The following is a 14,590-nucleotide window of genomic DNA, read 5'->3' as shown; positions in this document are numbered from 1 at the left end:
AGGCAAACTCTTACATGCAAAATGCCTAAAGCAAAGATTCCACAAATAAATAGTGTCTGAGCACTACTGCACTAGAACATAATCTGGACAACATGCTCCTGCTCTCTGGGGGCAATGGGCCCCACCCAGCCCTTCCCCAGCTCTTGACAGTGGTTTGATGACATACTACGGGGCTTGCGCTGGCTCTCAGCTGAGACCCCTCTTGGTGCCTGGCTTGCATTTCAGGGTGAGGGGCCAGGAATATGCCCACTGGGGATGCAGGCTGGGATAGCACCTGGCCGCCTTCCTTCTGCTACGGAGTGAGAATGTTCTATTCTCAAATGAAGAGGGCTTAGAGCACATATCCCACACAACTCAGACAGGTGCTGGGTGACGACAGGTGCCCGCCCTGTGCTGAACACTGGACAAGAAGGGGCAGGAAGGTGCCTGCCGGCAGAAGGGCATTCCCAGATCAGATCGACCTCATGTGGCACAAGAAGTTTTACCCTAATATAAGAGGACAGCCAGTGGAAGGAGGAAGAAACATCATCATAGCGTTGTATTTATCCTTTCAGGAAAATCTTCCTATTTCTGTACGACTATTCCTAGCCAGATCAATACTGACGACCATGCCTAGAAACCTCCTTTACGACCATGCCTAGAAACCTCATTAGTGTTTCTGTCTCACTCTGCTCGTCGGCCGGCATAATTGTTTTTAAATCCCTTCGCGACTCTCATTATATATCATTTCTAATTTCCAATGATGTTGTTTGTATGTGTTTTCTCTTTTTCTTGGCTAAGTGAAATAGAAGCAGACTCTGGACAAGACAGGGTGGATGAAGAGAGCTGGAAACCCTGTATTCAGAAAAGCCACGTGGACCAAGGTAGAAATAAGGGGAAATGTATAGCGGCCCTGGGAAGCTAAGGCATTCACCATTCTCCACTCCTAACCCCGAAGAACCCCAGCCGAGAGAATGCTCGAACTGAGGAATGGCGAGAGGCCATTAGTTGCTCACTTGGGCCCCTCCAGGAGGGAGAGGGCAGGGAGAGGGGCCCAGTGGCCAGGCAGCGAGAGGTGGAGGCCAGGCTGGCAGAGTGTTGCTGGGAGCCTGCTGAGCACCCCCTAGCCCAAACAGCTTGGGAGTTCGGTGGGTCATTCCTTGTCCACAGAAGCAGAGACCTGGGTATGCGACCCTGGTGGGGAGATCCCACCCCTGCGCCACACCCACCCTCACTGCCTGCCCCACCAGCCGGAACTTGGATCAGGATCTCCACCAGCCCTTTTATGTTTGGGAAGAGTGTTTGGGCAGAAACTTACTCCTACCTCTGAACAAACCTAATCTGATTTTTCCTGACAGTTCTTTGCCAGGAAAGAAAAATTGCCAGATCAATGAAAACGTATCACCATTCAAACGGACGGGGCCAGTTTTCTAAGGACTCCAAGGAGTTACTGTATATCTTAAATATAACAGCAGCTTCAAAAAACCAAAAAACAGAAAACAAGCATTCTGGAGAAGTCTGATCTGTGAATTCGCTAAGATTTGAGAGCCCACTGGCCCTCTGAAACTGGAAGAATTGACTGTGCAAATTGAGCAGGCTGAGATAAACAAAGCTGATCATAAGTGAACAACCGGGAAGTCTGGAGTCAGAATTAAACACACAACAGAGGCAGAATGTTAATGAGGAGGAAGACGAACTGGGGAAAGTGGCACAGAGGAAAAAAACATAAAGATATTTTAAAATGAGAAGGAAGAAGAGGAACAGGATGTAGATCTCAGCCCTCCGACATATGCAATAGGGGTTTCTGAAAGGATAGAGATAATTTTTCAAAATATAAATACAAAAAGCAGCATTCTGGGAGGCCGAGGTGGGCAGATTGCTCGAGGTCAGGAGTTCGAAACCAGCCTGAGCAAGAGCGAGACCCCATCTCTACTATAAATAGAAAGAAATTAATTGGCCAACTAATATATATATAGAAAGAAATTAGCCAGGCATGGTGGCGCATGCCTGTAGTCCCAGCTACTGGGGAGGCTGAGGCAGCAGGATTGCTTGAGCCCAGGAGTTTGAGGTTGCTGTGAGCGAGGCTGACGCCACAGCACTCACTCTAGCCTGGGCAACAAAGCAAGACTCTGTCTCAAAAAAAAAAAAAATACAAAAAGCAGAACAGGTAAACAAACCTAAGAGCCTGTGACTTGAAAAGCAGAAAATTAAATGCACAAACCTCTGACAAATAAAGGGAAGAAACAAATGCAAGAGAGCCGGGTATTCCCCTTTTGTGCCCCCTCTGCCCCCAGCTAGACCCACTCTCTCCTCTTTTCCACCTGCCCTGTGTCCGGAAAGCGGACCTCCACGGGTGCTTCGCCCAGGTTTGGCCAATGGAAGGCACCGACTGGGTGAGAAGAGGGGTTGGGGGAGCCTGTCCCCCGGTCCCACCCTGCCTGCTGCAGACCACAGCTCAAGTTGGATGGCCGCCTCCTAGCTGTGGCCCTGCCGGATCCTGGTGACACAGCTCTGTCTCTTCAGGCCAGGGGTGGGGACGGCTTCCCATGGAGGCCAGCCATGGTCTGCTTTGCCACCCATCTCTATCGTCCCTTTTGAGTATGACACCTATTTCCTGTGGGAACCTGGCCACCACAAAATTAGAAATGAAGAAAGAAAGATAGCAGCAATAAAAGAGAAACCTTACAATTATAGAAAACTATACATGATTGGATGCCAGAAAATTTGAAAATCTCAACAAATAGATTGTTCTCTGGAAATTATATATCATAACTTAACAAAAGGGACAGAGGAGGAAATAGAAAACAGGACTAAATCAATACGAAAGAAGAAACTGAAGTAAATATTAAAGAATTGTCTCTATAAATGGCTCTGACAAGAAGTGGCTTTACCAAAATGTTTTTTTTTTAATATTTCAAAAATCAGATAATGATGAGGCTAATAAACGGCTCTGGGATATTTTGTAGAACTTACATCACCCTTAGGCCATAACAGGACCAAAATAATGTAAATGAATCTCATCTATGAATACGTGTGTAAAAATCCTAAATGAAATTCAGAGTGTGATAAAAAAAAAATCGTACTTAGGAACAGTTTCATTTAATCGTGCAAAATGGTTTAATATTTATAGGCAAAACATGAATATATGAAATTAAGCTATTATACTAGTAAATGAAATAAGGGACATGATATAATCATCACGATAGACACCAAAAAAACACTTGATACGATGCAATGCCCAGTCTTCAGAACTCTCTATCTAACTCAGGAAAAGACAGTTCCTTCTTTGACATGAGAAACAGCAACAGCTAACTTTTGTCAAGTGGCCACTATGTGCCAGACACCACGCCAAGCCCTTCCCAGGTGGTGCCACATGTGATTCTCATAGTACTTCCCCTCAGGGTGAGTGTTTTCTCTTCCCAATATTTTCCACTCTAATGTTTTTAAAACACCGGCCAATATAATAAGATATGAAATCTGAATGAGTCTTAGGTATTTGAAAAGTAGACTACAAAATAGTCATAATTTGTAGATGGTACGATGGTCTATCAAGAAAATCCAAGAGAAACGACCAAAGAAAACCAAATTGAAATAATGAGGAGTAAAGTGATAGAGTGAAAGATGAATTTATAAACTCTACAACTTCCCTATAGGTCATCAGTTACTGTGAACCGGTAACTATAGGAGGAAAAGCTATCATTCACAACAGTAACAAAAATACGAAAAAAAATCAAAAGAAATCATAACAGTATGCATCATCTATATGAAAAAAATTACAAAATTTAAAATAATAGAGACAGCTGTATTTATTATTAAGAAGACTGAGCTCTACTAACATGTCAGTTTTCACAAGTTATATTATGGATTTCATGTGCTTACAATCAAAGTCCCAGTAGTAGTTTTTTCCAACTCGACAAAATTATTATCTAGTTCGCCTGGAAGAACATTCGGTGATGATGCATTTGGTACATTCGGCGCAGGACAAGCGGACGTGCAGTGAGCAGGGTGCACAGGCAAGAAGGAGAGTTAAGACTTACCGTATGAGAGAAGACACAGGGAAAAGGAATATGTTATTCAGTAAGAGGTTTTGGGAAAGATGATCGCTTGAGAAGAATACACATAAATCTTTATCTTTCGCCATTCATTAAACCAACTCCAGAGAGATTAAAGGGTTCAGTGGGAAACAAACAAACAAAACCAAAAACCCCTCACTGCTCCATTTGTTTTCAGCAAGTTCTGTGCTAAGCACGTGACACACTTTCCATTCAGTCCACCCAACAGCACCACCGAGCAGGTTTTCTCAGCCCTGGTTCTCAGATGAGGAAATCGGGCCCCAGTGCAATCAGATAAACTGTTAGGGGTTGAACAGGCCAGGTTGACATTTAGTCCACATCTATTGGCTCAAAGGCCCCGTCCTAACCCACCTGGCTCCCACAGGAAGAAATAGAATTGAATCTCTGTGGGCAGAGGTATTCTTTTTTTTTTTTTTTTTTGAGATAAAAAATTGTCATTTATTTCAACTGAATTTTGCTTAATTAAAAAACTCTATAAACGTTAAAACAAATTGCAGAGGTATTCTTTACATGGAAAAGCAAAGGGAGAAATCACAAAAGGAAAAGATTGATCGAGTTTACTCTACAAAAATGCATAATCTCTGAATCTCAAAAAAACATAAAGTTTAAAGGAAAACCATAGCGAAAATATTTGGAACAAGTATGGCATAAACAACTCACGCAAGTAGCTAACAGAAAAACTACAGCTTCAATGGAAAAATGGCAAAGAGAATGGAACAGACCATTCACAGAAAAGGAATTGTGAAGGTCGATAATCCTACCAAATGAGCTCCACACGATTGCAATCAAATGCAAATCAAAATGAACATTCGTACCTTTAATGTTTGTTAAAATGAAAGTATTCAGAATAGGAAGATTAGAAAGAGGTGGGCTCTCTCTTGCACTGCTTGCTGAAGCATTGGAACAAGATTTCTGGAAAGCAATCTGTCATTCTGTACCAAGAGCCTTCAAATTGCTCCTATCCTTTGATCTAATAATTCCACGCCTGGGAATCTATAACCAGAAATGTTTATAACATTTCTGCACAAAGACCTTCATCACTGTCATATTTATAACAACAAAACACCACTGAGAACTGAAGTGTCTGACAATAGACAAATCATTCCATAAAGCGTGGCACACCACGTAATAGAATTCTCTACATCCATTAAACATATTTAGGAAGAAATTCTAACTAAATGGGAAAATGCCGGCGCTGCTGGAAACCAAGACTAGAATTACACGTGTGCATGTATCATATGCATACATATAACATGGAGATTATATACACACGTGGGGAGAGAGCATGAGAAGATGCACCAATGAATGGACGATGTTTAGGCCAGTCTCTCAGCCACTGGGTGATTGTTTTTATGCTTTCTGCTTTGTACTTTTGTGCTTCGTACTTCATGCCATTTTTAAAAAGTTTAAGAACACTGCACTCTTTTTTCAGATCTGGTTATTTCTCCATTGCCATTGACAGGTGTGTGGCCGGGCCAGCCTCTCTGCTCAGGAGAGCGGGTTCCTGCTCCCGTGGGGCCGGCCCTCCACCGCGTTGTTTACAACAAAAACCAGAACTCTTGAACTGCTTGGGTCCTGCACCTGTTAATACGGTGCTTTTTTTTCATTAACGGGGACAAAGGGAGCATCCAATGAGCAGGGGGGAGACTGAGAGCCTGGTCCTCACGTGCGGCTGCAGCTGTACTCCCGGGTCCCCACCTCATGGAACGAGCCATGCTCCTTCCAGCTTCCTCAGCCCCCCCCCCCCCCCGCAGCTCCTGCCCCTAAATTGGAGCTAGAATTCCGAGGTCTTCAGATGGCCTGCGTTTCTCTTTGACGTCAGCTCGGTTCTTCCCACCTCCGTCCTACAGCCCTCTCCGCCTCAGCCTCCCGGGCCTCACTCAACCCTGACCTCGGCAGCTGCTGCCGCCGTGCGTCACGCAAGTCCCCTTCCTGCCTTGATCTCTGTGAGCACTTCCTCCGAGGAGGCCCCGATGACAGCTCAGTGTCTCCCGGAGGCCTCCAGGAAGTTCCAGAAGTGACCCTCTGCCACCGTTCTCCTCTCCCCTTCCGTTGTGGAGCCTTCTTTACAGATGGCCCCTACACTCCTCTGCTTCTGAGATGTCACTACTTACTTTTTAGCTCACGAAACATAATGGCCAGTGTTATTTTCACATATGCAAGGCGCTCGGTGGCTGCTCACGTGGCGCCTGGCCTTGCCCCGTGCACGCTGCCCACACCCTCCCACTTCAGCCTCTCGGTGACCCGGCAACCACAGAAAGACAAAGAGCCCAGTTTTCCCAGTGTGCCACGGATCCGAATAGACATTTCCCCAAAGAAGATACACAAGTGGCCAATAAGCATGTGAAAAGATGTTCAACCTCATTAGTCATTAGAGAAATGCGGATTAAAACCATGATAAGATGTCACCTCACACCCACTAGGATGGCTATAATAAAAAAAAAGACAGATAATAACAAGTGTCGGTTGGGAGGAGGAGAAAGTGGAACCCTGGTGCATGGCTGGTGGGAATGTAAAACAGTGCAGCCACCCAGGAAAACAGTTTAGCAGTTCCTCGGAGTGTTAAACATAAAATTACCATAGGATCCAGCAATCCCACTCCTACGTACATACCCAGCACTATTGAAAACATATGTTCACACAAAGACTTGAACATGAATGTTCATAGCAGCATTATTCATAAGAGCCAAAAGGTGGAAACAACCCAGATGTCTACCGACTGATGAATGGATAAACAAGATGCAATACGTCCATACAATGGAATATTCGCCATAAGGAGGGGTGATTCGTGCTACGGTGCGGATGAACCACGAAAGCATCGCGCCCAGTGAGAGAGACCGGACACCAAAGCCCACATGGTGCACGCTTCCATTTGTGAAGCAGCTGGAATAGATAAAGCCGTAGAGACAGAAAACAGATTAGCTGTTGCCAGGGGTTGTGGTGGAGGGAGCATGGGGAGTGACTGCTAATGGGTACAGGGTTTCTTTTCCAGGTATTGAGAATGTTCTGGAATTAGACAGTGGTGTCGGTTGCACAACATTGTGAATGTACTAAAAACCCCTAAATTGTGCACTATAAAAGGGTGATTTTTATGGTATGTGAGTTGAATTATACATTAATATAAAAAATAACCCAAATAGTGGACATCGTCATGGTCATCCTCATTTCAGCAACGAGGATGTTAGGTTGGCACGGGAAGGTCAGCATCTTGCAAATGCTACGTCAGAGCTAGCCAGCCATGGAGCCTTGCTCCTAAGCCTGCAGAGCATGGTGTGAATTAGGGGGGGAGAGCAGAGCTCCTCCCACTCCATGGGGGAGGGGGACAGGGTGGACGGCTGGGCTGGTAGGACCGGGTGTCAACACCAGGCACGTTCGTGCCCCAGGAGAGGAGACATTCAACTGACAAGTGCTAACGTCCGTCTGTGCTCAGGTGAATTGAATCGATCAGGAAGGCAAGCATGCAAAACACCAAAGCCAGTGCCGACCCTGATCTGGAAGGATTGCTCTGGGGTGCTGGGCATGGGTACAGAAAACCCAGAGAGACTCTATTTTAACACGGTTGTTCTGAGTCACTTTACAGAGAAGACACAATTAATGAGTTAAGTACATCGGCCCTCATGGGCACATTGCTCCTTCCTGGTCTGGCACACAGAGAGAATCTCAGCTGAGCCATCACTGTGCAGAGGCCATTCGTTGCCTGCTTTCTCGTGTAAACCAGGTACCAGCAGCTCCGGCTACGGTCTGGGCCAGCCCTTCTTCCTACTTACCGTCAATACCAGATACGGAAAACGGTGCCCCTTTGCGTTTGCACAAAAATAATGAATGGTGTAAACTTCACTGAAGCTTTGAAGGGAGATCGGAAGAAGGGAGATTTGTCCACCTGTTCACACCACACCTGTGCACCCCTGCTGGACATTTTTGCCCTCCTAAGTCCCTTCTCTGTGATTCCATCACAGGGGTCCCCTCTCCAGTCAGGCCCTTGTCCCCCACCCCACACAGCCTGCCTTACTCACTGTTTCTCCCTCCCAAGAACAGCATCAGGTGCCAGTCCTGGCCCTGCCGTTTGTGAGTCCTGTACACTTGGCATGTTCCTCTCTCTGCCTCAGTTTCCACATCTGTAAAGTGGGGGTAATAGTACTTCCTCCGAAAGGCACTGTGGGCATTAAACGAGTTGATACACTTGCGGAGCCCAGCACGGCACCTGGCACGGTGAAGGCTCTCTGCAGGTCCCGTGCTCTGTAGCATGGCAGGTCTGTGACGAGCTCTGCTGCAGAGCAGGGGCAGGGCCCAATCTGCCTCCCTGGCTGTCACTCCGCTCCCTCCAAACACGCAGAGTGCCTTCCCCGAGGGGAATTTTGGTGATTAAACATCCTTCTCGAGCTTTCTCATCCCTCCTGCCATGCTGACAAGGCACCGAGGCCAGGGCCATCTGGTGCACGACCCTGGGAAGGACCTGCCCGAGCCCGTCATGGGTCCTGGGCAGCCTGTGGAAGGCCACGCGCTGAGGGAAACCGAAGCTGCCTCCCGGCCACAGCTGGCCGCACCAGGCACCGGAGTCTGGGCCAAAGGCAGCGGCATGCCTTCCCCCTTCCCCGTGAGGGAAGCCAAGCCTCTCTGGAGTGTTGGTGGGGATGTCACCCGGCCAGGCAGCTCCTCATGGGATGGTAGCCAACTGACCCAGTCGTGCACGGGCTCGCTCTTGGCTCGCCTGGCTGCTCTTATGGAGAGGGCGGGTGGCATCCCTGACCGTGCGGGGACATTTTTCTAATTCTGCCTGTGCAGCCTGGGCAGGGGCAGGCCCCGGTGACCCAGGGACCGCTGTCCCCAAAGGCATAGCTCCTCTCTGCAGCATAGGCACCCGGCAGGTGTGCTGCCACCTACGTGGCAGGAGAGGAGGGCACGGGCTGGATGGCTTCTTAACGCCTCCAGTTCACAACGGGCTGGACATCCCCCTTGGGTGCCCCACGGGCTCCCCAGAGCAGGGCTGGCTCTGCCGGGGCATTGGAGTGGGGACCAGGGGAGGACGACACAGGCCCTCCCCAGAAGAGCCCCTGGCTGCAAGATGGCAGAGCTGGCCACCTGCGGGGGTCACCCCCCCCACTCTCTGTGCCCAGAGGCGGAGCTGCAGGCGCCCGTGAAGCAAGGCTGTCTGAGCTGCCGAGGCAAGATCAAAGCTTTCCTGCCCAGGGCTAGGTGACAGGGCTGACCTCTCTCGAGGAAATGAAGGGTTTGCTGGGTGTGGGCAGAGTGTGTGCTCCTAAGTCACGTGGGTGGCACTGTGCTGCAGCCCTGTCCTTTGATGTTCCCCCCCCTCCAGTTCCATTTAAATAGTCAAATCCCGTCCTCCTTCCTGAGCGGGGAGGCCCTTCCCCAGCAAGGCTGTGCGGGGTTCCTGAGGCTGCACCACACCTGCCTCCACCATCTCCTGGAGCCCTGGCTGGCTCCTCACCCACCAGAGGGGACCTGGGAGGAAACTCCTGCCACTAGGGCCCAGGCTGCATGAGGTCTGGGCACCTGAGGGCAGGAAAGGGGGACATGAGGTCCCCTTACCTCCTCCCTGCCCCCCTGAGGCCCCATGCCCTCCATCCCATCCTGCCTGGGGACTGCCTGTGCCTTCTGCCCCGGGGGCCGGGGACCGGGATGCTGGGGTCCAGGCTCCCCGGGGAACAGACAAAACTAAGGATGGTGGAATTTGTTTTTCAGGAAGTTAAATCTCTTTGCTTTAAAGGACTTGGCTTTTTATTTTTATTTTTTAAAAGAGTCTGTCCTTCCTGCCTTTTTGGTGTTAAGGGATGCTTTCTTTCATACAATGAAGTGTTGGAAGATGACAGTTAGTTATCATTCACTTAGTCAGTTTTTAGGCTTTAAACCTCTTTAACTGGCAAACTCGAGGGGGGCAGGCATTTGAGGGGTCCCAGTGTTTTGGAAGGTCCATGGTGTCCCACAGCTGCGGTGGAGCCCGACCCTGTAGGAAGGGCCGGGGGTGAGGGAGCCCTGAGCCCCGGTGGGTGTGCCGAGGGGTGAGCCCCTGGGGGTCGCAGCCCAGGGGCCTTCGGATGGGAGGACAGTGGGAAGCCCAGGCTTGGCTAAGAGCACGGTAGACATTGGCCGGCAGCACAGGACCCTCCCCAAGATGCAGACTCTGCACACCCGTCTTGGCTCTGAGAGTAACTCAGGTCAGACTCAGGGGCGGGAGAAGAGGTGGCAGAAGGAACACGGGGCCCTGGCTCGGATCCCAGTTTTGCCTCCGGCCGGCACGGCGGCCCTGGACCAGGCCTCAGCCTCTCTGAGCCCCTCTGCCCGCTGCACAGCCAGGGCCGAGGCACCAGAGGATCTCCACGCCCTCTCCTGCTCCAGCTCTCACTTGCTGCCACGCTAAGATGCTCCCAGTTTGGAGTCAGAGAGACCCGCAGTCCACGTCTGTACCTGGAGCTCGGCCACAGGGCCCCAGGCCAAGGCTGCAGTGAAAGTGAGCGAGATGGAGCCCTGGAGGCCCTGGGCGCACGGCCAGCACCGAGGAGCCGGCCCTTAGCCCAGGTCCCGCTGGCCAAGGGAGAAGCCCCAGCCGGCCAGGCGGACTCAGACTGGGCTGCGAGATGCCCCAGAGGCTCTTCCTGCCCGCCGAGGCCCCACGCCTCCCTGCGGGGAAGTCCGGGCGGCCTGGGCCTGTGTTCCTCCCCCGAGGCCTGAGAGTGGGGACACAGGAAGCCTGCCACCGAGGTGTCAGCACAGGACACGGTTGGCCTGCTGTGAGCCGGGGTTGGTTTCTAAGGCCCCCGCCGACCCTCAAACACCCTGGCTTCTCATGCTTCCACCCAAGTCTACACGCACACCCGGCTTGACCGGACCAGGAGGGGGCAAGCGGCACGGTGTTGGGGTCTCGGTTGCAGCGTGTCAGGACAGGTGGTCTTGACTTTGATTAGTGTCACTCACTTAACGTGCCCAAGCCTCAGTTGCCTCATCTGCAAAGTAGGGGTGTCAGCAGGACCCACCCTTCAGGTTGTCTAGGGTGGAAATGAGCTGACAAATGCTCAGCACAGGGCGTCCCCACTCGAGTCAGGGCTCCAGAGGTTTATGTTCTGCCATCCTCTTCCCCTCCTGCCTGGACAAGGGTAGGGCCCTGGCTGTCCAGAGGGACCTCTCTGCCAGCCCCGGGACTCTGTCTGACGTGTTCAGGTGGACACGCCCTTCCCCGGCTGCACCCTGAGCAGCCCCAGGCCCAACGGGGACATGATCGCGCACAGGCCCCCAGGGCCAGGGCCTCCTTCAGACACTGGACGACTAAGGGGTTTTAGAAAGGAACCCGCAGCTGGTGGCTGGTTCCTCCACTGCTGGGACAACTGGTGCATTCAGCAACACCCCCAAGCCGGGCAGTGGGGGAGTTGATGGTGACAGAGGGACCCAAACAAGTGGGGACACAGCTGAGTGCCTCGGAGGGCAAGGAGAGGCTGCTCGCGGGCGGAGATGGGGACTTCCTCTGCTCTGGGACCCGGAACGCTACTTCTGGGTGAACTGAAAGTCCTTCCTTGATTAAGACCACACCATATTCTTGGCTCCCCAAACAATGGCTTCCTCCGGCGGCCCAAAGCCTGGGTGCAGGGAAGGGCCCCTCCTGCCACATTCACTCCTCTTGGGGTTTCTGAGCTGGGCATCTTCGACCAGCACCTGTGCGGGGCGAGCTGGTCTCCTAACACGCCCACCGCCATGGGGCTCTGAGATTCCTTCTGGCTCAAAGAGCCAGACCCCTTCTCTCCTGGCCCCTGGGACCCAAGGAAGCCCCTGGCACCACAGCTCCTGGGCAGCTGGGGTGTGGGACCGGCCCCAGGGCAGGTCTGGGAGCTCCAGCACAGCAAACCCTGCCACGAGACGGGCTCCCGGAATCCCAAGGCCAAGGTCCAAGGTGGGTCTCAGCTGGACCCACCACCAGACGGGGCCAGGGGAAGAGTGTGCACTCGGGTCGCTCCGTGCTGTGCCGGTAGGAACAACCCACCCCCCTGCTGAGCCCCCGCCAAGCCCCTCCCTTCAGAGTCGCCTGTCCCTCTGCCATCCCCGTGCCCGAGGAGGGAGCGCGTCGTACTCACAGCACGCAGAGCGCGTAGGCCCGGGAGATGGACTCGCTGGCACGCACGAGGAAGCTCCCATCTTTGCCCGTCCTGGAGAGCAGCTCCTCTGCCTTGGAGCGCGTGATGTTGCCGTGGTTCCAGCAGGGGACCATGGTGGGCATGGGCCTCCTCTGGCCGGGTTGGCGGCCACCCCAGGACCGACACACCACCGAGCTGAGGCCCCTGCACTGCGACCTGCCGTCTGTCCCCTCTTGGTGGCCTCGGCTGCTGCCACCAGCTTAACTGACTGACTTCCTGTTTCAGGCGCTCAGCGAGGAAAGGAAACTGAGCTGCAGAGAACTTCCTCATTGCAGAAACCAAGCGGGGAGGGGGGTCCCTGGCCATGCACCTCCCCACCCCGCCCCTGCACTGGCAGCTGCCCGTCCCTCTGCTCTGTGGCTCTCTCCTTCCCTGTAACAGTCTCAGCCTCCAGCAGCGTCAAATGTCAGCAGAAGTCCTGCCTGCTGGGATTCTCAGCTCCTTGGCCATCGGGGGATCCGTGGCTAGCTTCTGAAGAAACGTGGCCCAGCAGGCGTGGATGAGCCAAAGGAGCGATGGCTGTGTGGATGGTCGCATGGATAGTCCTGCCCCAGAACAGGGCAAGACTGAGGGGGGATGGTGGACCCTGCCTCCCCCATTGCAGATGTCCAGACCCTGACCAGTGCGTGCTGGGAGACCTTGGCCGCCACTAGCTGAGGACTCTAAGGGCCCGGCGGATGGCTCTGTGATCTGTTATACTCTCTCCTATGGGCCGGTGTGTGCAGAGGAGCCTGGGGGCCACCATTCTCCATGGGCAGCGCTGCTCGGATCCCTGCAGCCCAACCAGAAGACTCACAAAGGGAGCTTGGCAGGCTGGGGACGTGGACCAGACACAGAGTGGACTCAGGCTGGGTTTTCCCCTCTGGACCTCTCCAGGATGCTGGGGAGACAAGCTAGGAGAGGAGACCCCACCACCTGTCAGGGGAAGCTGGCCGCTTGGCCAAGGGTGACACTCGATCCTCAGTCCCGCACCTCTGCAGAGTCCAGGTGGCCAGTCAGGCTGCGCCTCCTCCCAGGCTGGGTGTGGCCATGTTTGCCCACCGCTCAAAGGGGAGTTGCCTGGGGGGGGGGAGGGCGGGACCAGATTTCTGGGGCTCCAAAGCAGACACCCATACCTTAGGCCCCAGAGCTGGGTGCCCTCAGTCCTTGGGTCAGCCCCACCAAAGGTGAAGGGGCAAGTGCTGACCTACTGCTCCAGTAGAGGCCCCCCAATCCCATCTCCAGGCCAGACCCCTCCCCCACCCCCACTGGACATGACAACTGACCCCCCTCCAGGCAGCTCCGCCACATTCAAGCTGGAGACACTTGGTCAAGTGTCTTCTCTCTCTCGGCCTTGCTTTCCTCTTCTCTAACAGGAGGGACAGCCCCCAAAGGCGCGCACGTGTGGCGGGCTGGATGTGAGCTGCGCTGGTGGGTGTTCCGGCATCGGAGCCCCGGCCCCTCCCACCTGCAGCAGGTGAGTCTGCCAGGTGAGCAACGCGCTCTCCTCCACGGCCCTCTGCCCAGTGGTGATGACAGCTGGTCTCCACGGTCTGGCCCCCAAAGCCAGCTCGGTCCTGAGCACACAGCTGCCCCTGGCGCAGGCCCCTCAGTCCCTGCCCCACCCCTGCCCACACCCCCAGACCCCTGCACAGGGGAGCACCTAATTCTGCGCTTAGCAGGCTTGTCCTCACTTCCTTGCCAGCCTCCACCGACCATCATGAGCTTTGGGACACTCCAGGGTCCATCATGAGGACCCATCTGCAATACTGGTCCCTTCGGGCCCTGACAGACTCTCCTAGAGAGACCCTTCCACATCCAAGACTGCGGGTGTACAGAGACCACCCCACACCCCAGCCTTCCACCTGCCTCTCTCCCACCTCTGTTCTCGCTGTCAGCCAGATCCGACACGGGGCACACTCGGCACATATGACATCCCGAATTTTTACGGCCCATCCATCTTCACTTTCTTCCCTGCCCAATCGCCTGACCCGTCCAACCTGGCAGCTCTTTTTTTCTCCACCCTCTGCCCCCCACATTCAGGAATCCCCAACATCTAGGTCAGAGCTGCCCTGACAGTAGGTGGGGCCCGAGTAAATGGTCTTTTGCAGGGACCTGTCTATATAAACAATTTAATTAAGACGTATTATAAAATTCATGGACTGATTCACGTGAGACGTGATTTATCGATGGAGATTTCGAATAAAGGGAGGTAGTCACACACATGTCTGGCGTATGACTAGGGCTCACCCAGCGTCTGCAGGGCGCCCCGTCCTCCCTTCCCGTGCAGGCCCGAGAATCGCCTCCTCCTGTCTTGTACTGTCGAATGCACCATTCCCGGCTGAGTTCACATCGTGCACAGGGAGGTGAGGGTGTTATTCACAATGCCACGGCTGTGCCTGTGCAGGCAACACAGAC

At 53.0% G+C, this 14,590-nt stretch overlaps 1 protein-coding gene across 1 annotated transcript in view; it reads right to left on the bottom strand.

The window, feature by feature from the left end:
- Window positions 1-12,431, bottom strand: part of INPP5D (inositol polyphosphate-5-phosphatase D) — a 104,528-nt gene extending 92,097 nt beyond the window's left edge. Inside the window, exon 1 of the mRNA XM_012791603.3 lies at window positions 12,134-12,431. Coding sequence (XP_012647057.2) covers window positions 12,134-12,276 — 143 coding nt within the window. The 5' untranslated portion in view covers window positions 12,277-12,431. The remainder of the gene's footprint in view (window positions 1-12,133) is intronic.
- Window positions 12,432-14,590: the final 2,159 nt, after the last annotated feature.

This window comes from Microcebus murinus, chromosome 8 (assembly GCF_040939455.1).
Source record: "Microcebus murinus isolate Inina chromosome 8, M.murinus_Inina_mat1.0, whole genome shotgun sequence".
Classification (NCBI taxonomy): Eukaryota; Metazoa; Chordata; class Mammalia; order Primates; family Cheirogaleidae; genus Microcebus; species Microcebus murinus.
This window is presented reverse-complemented; position numbering and strand designations above follow the sequence as displayed.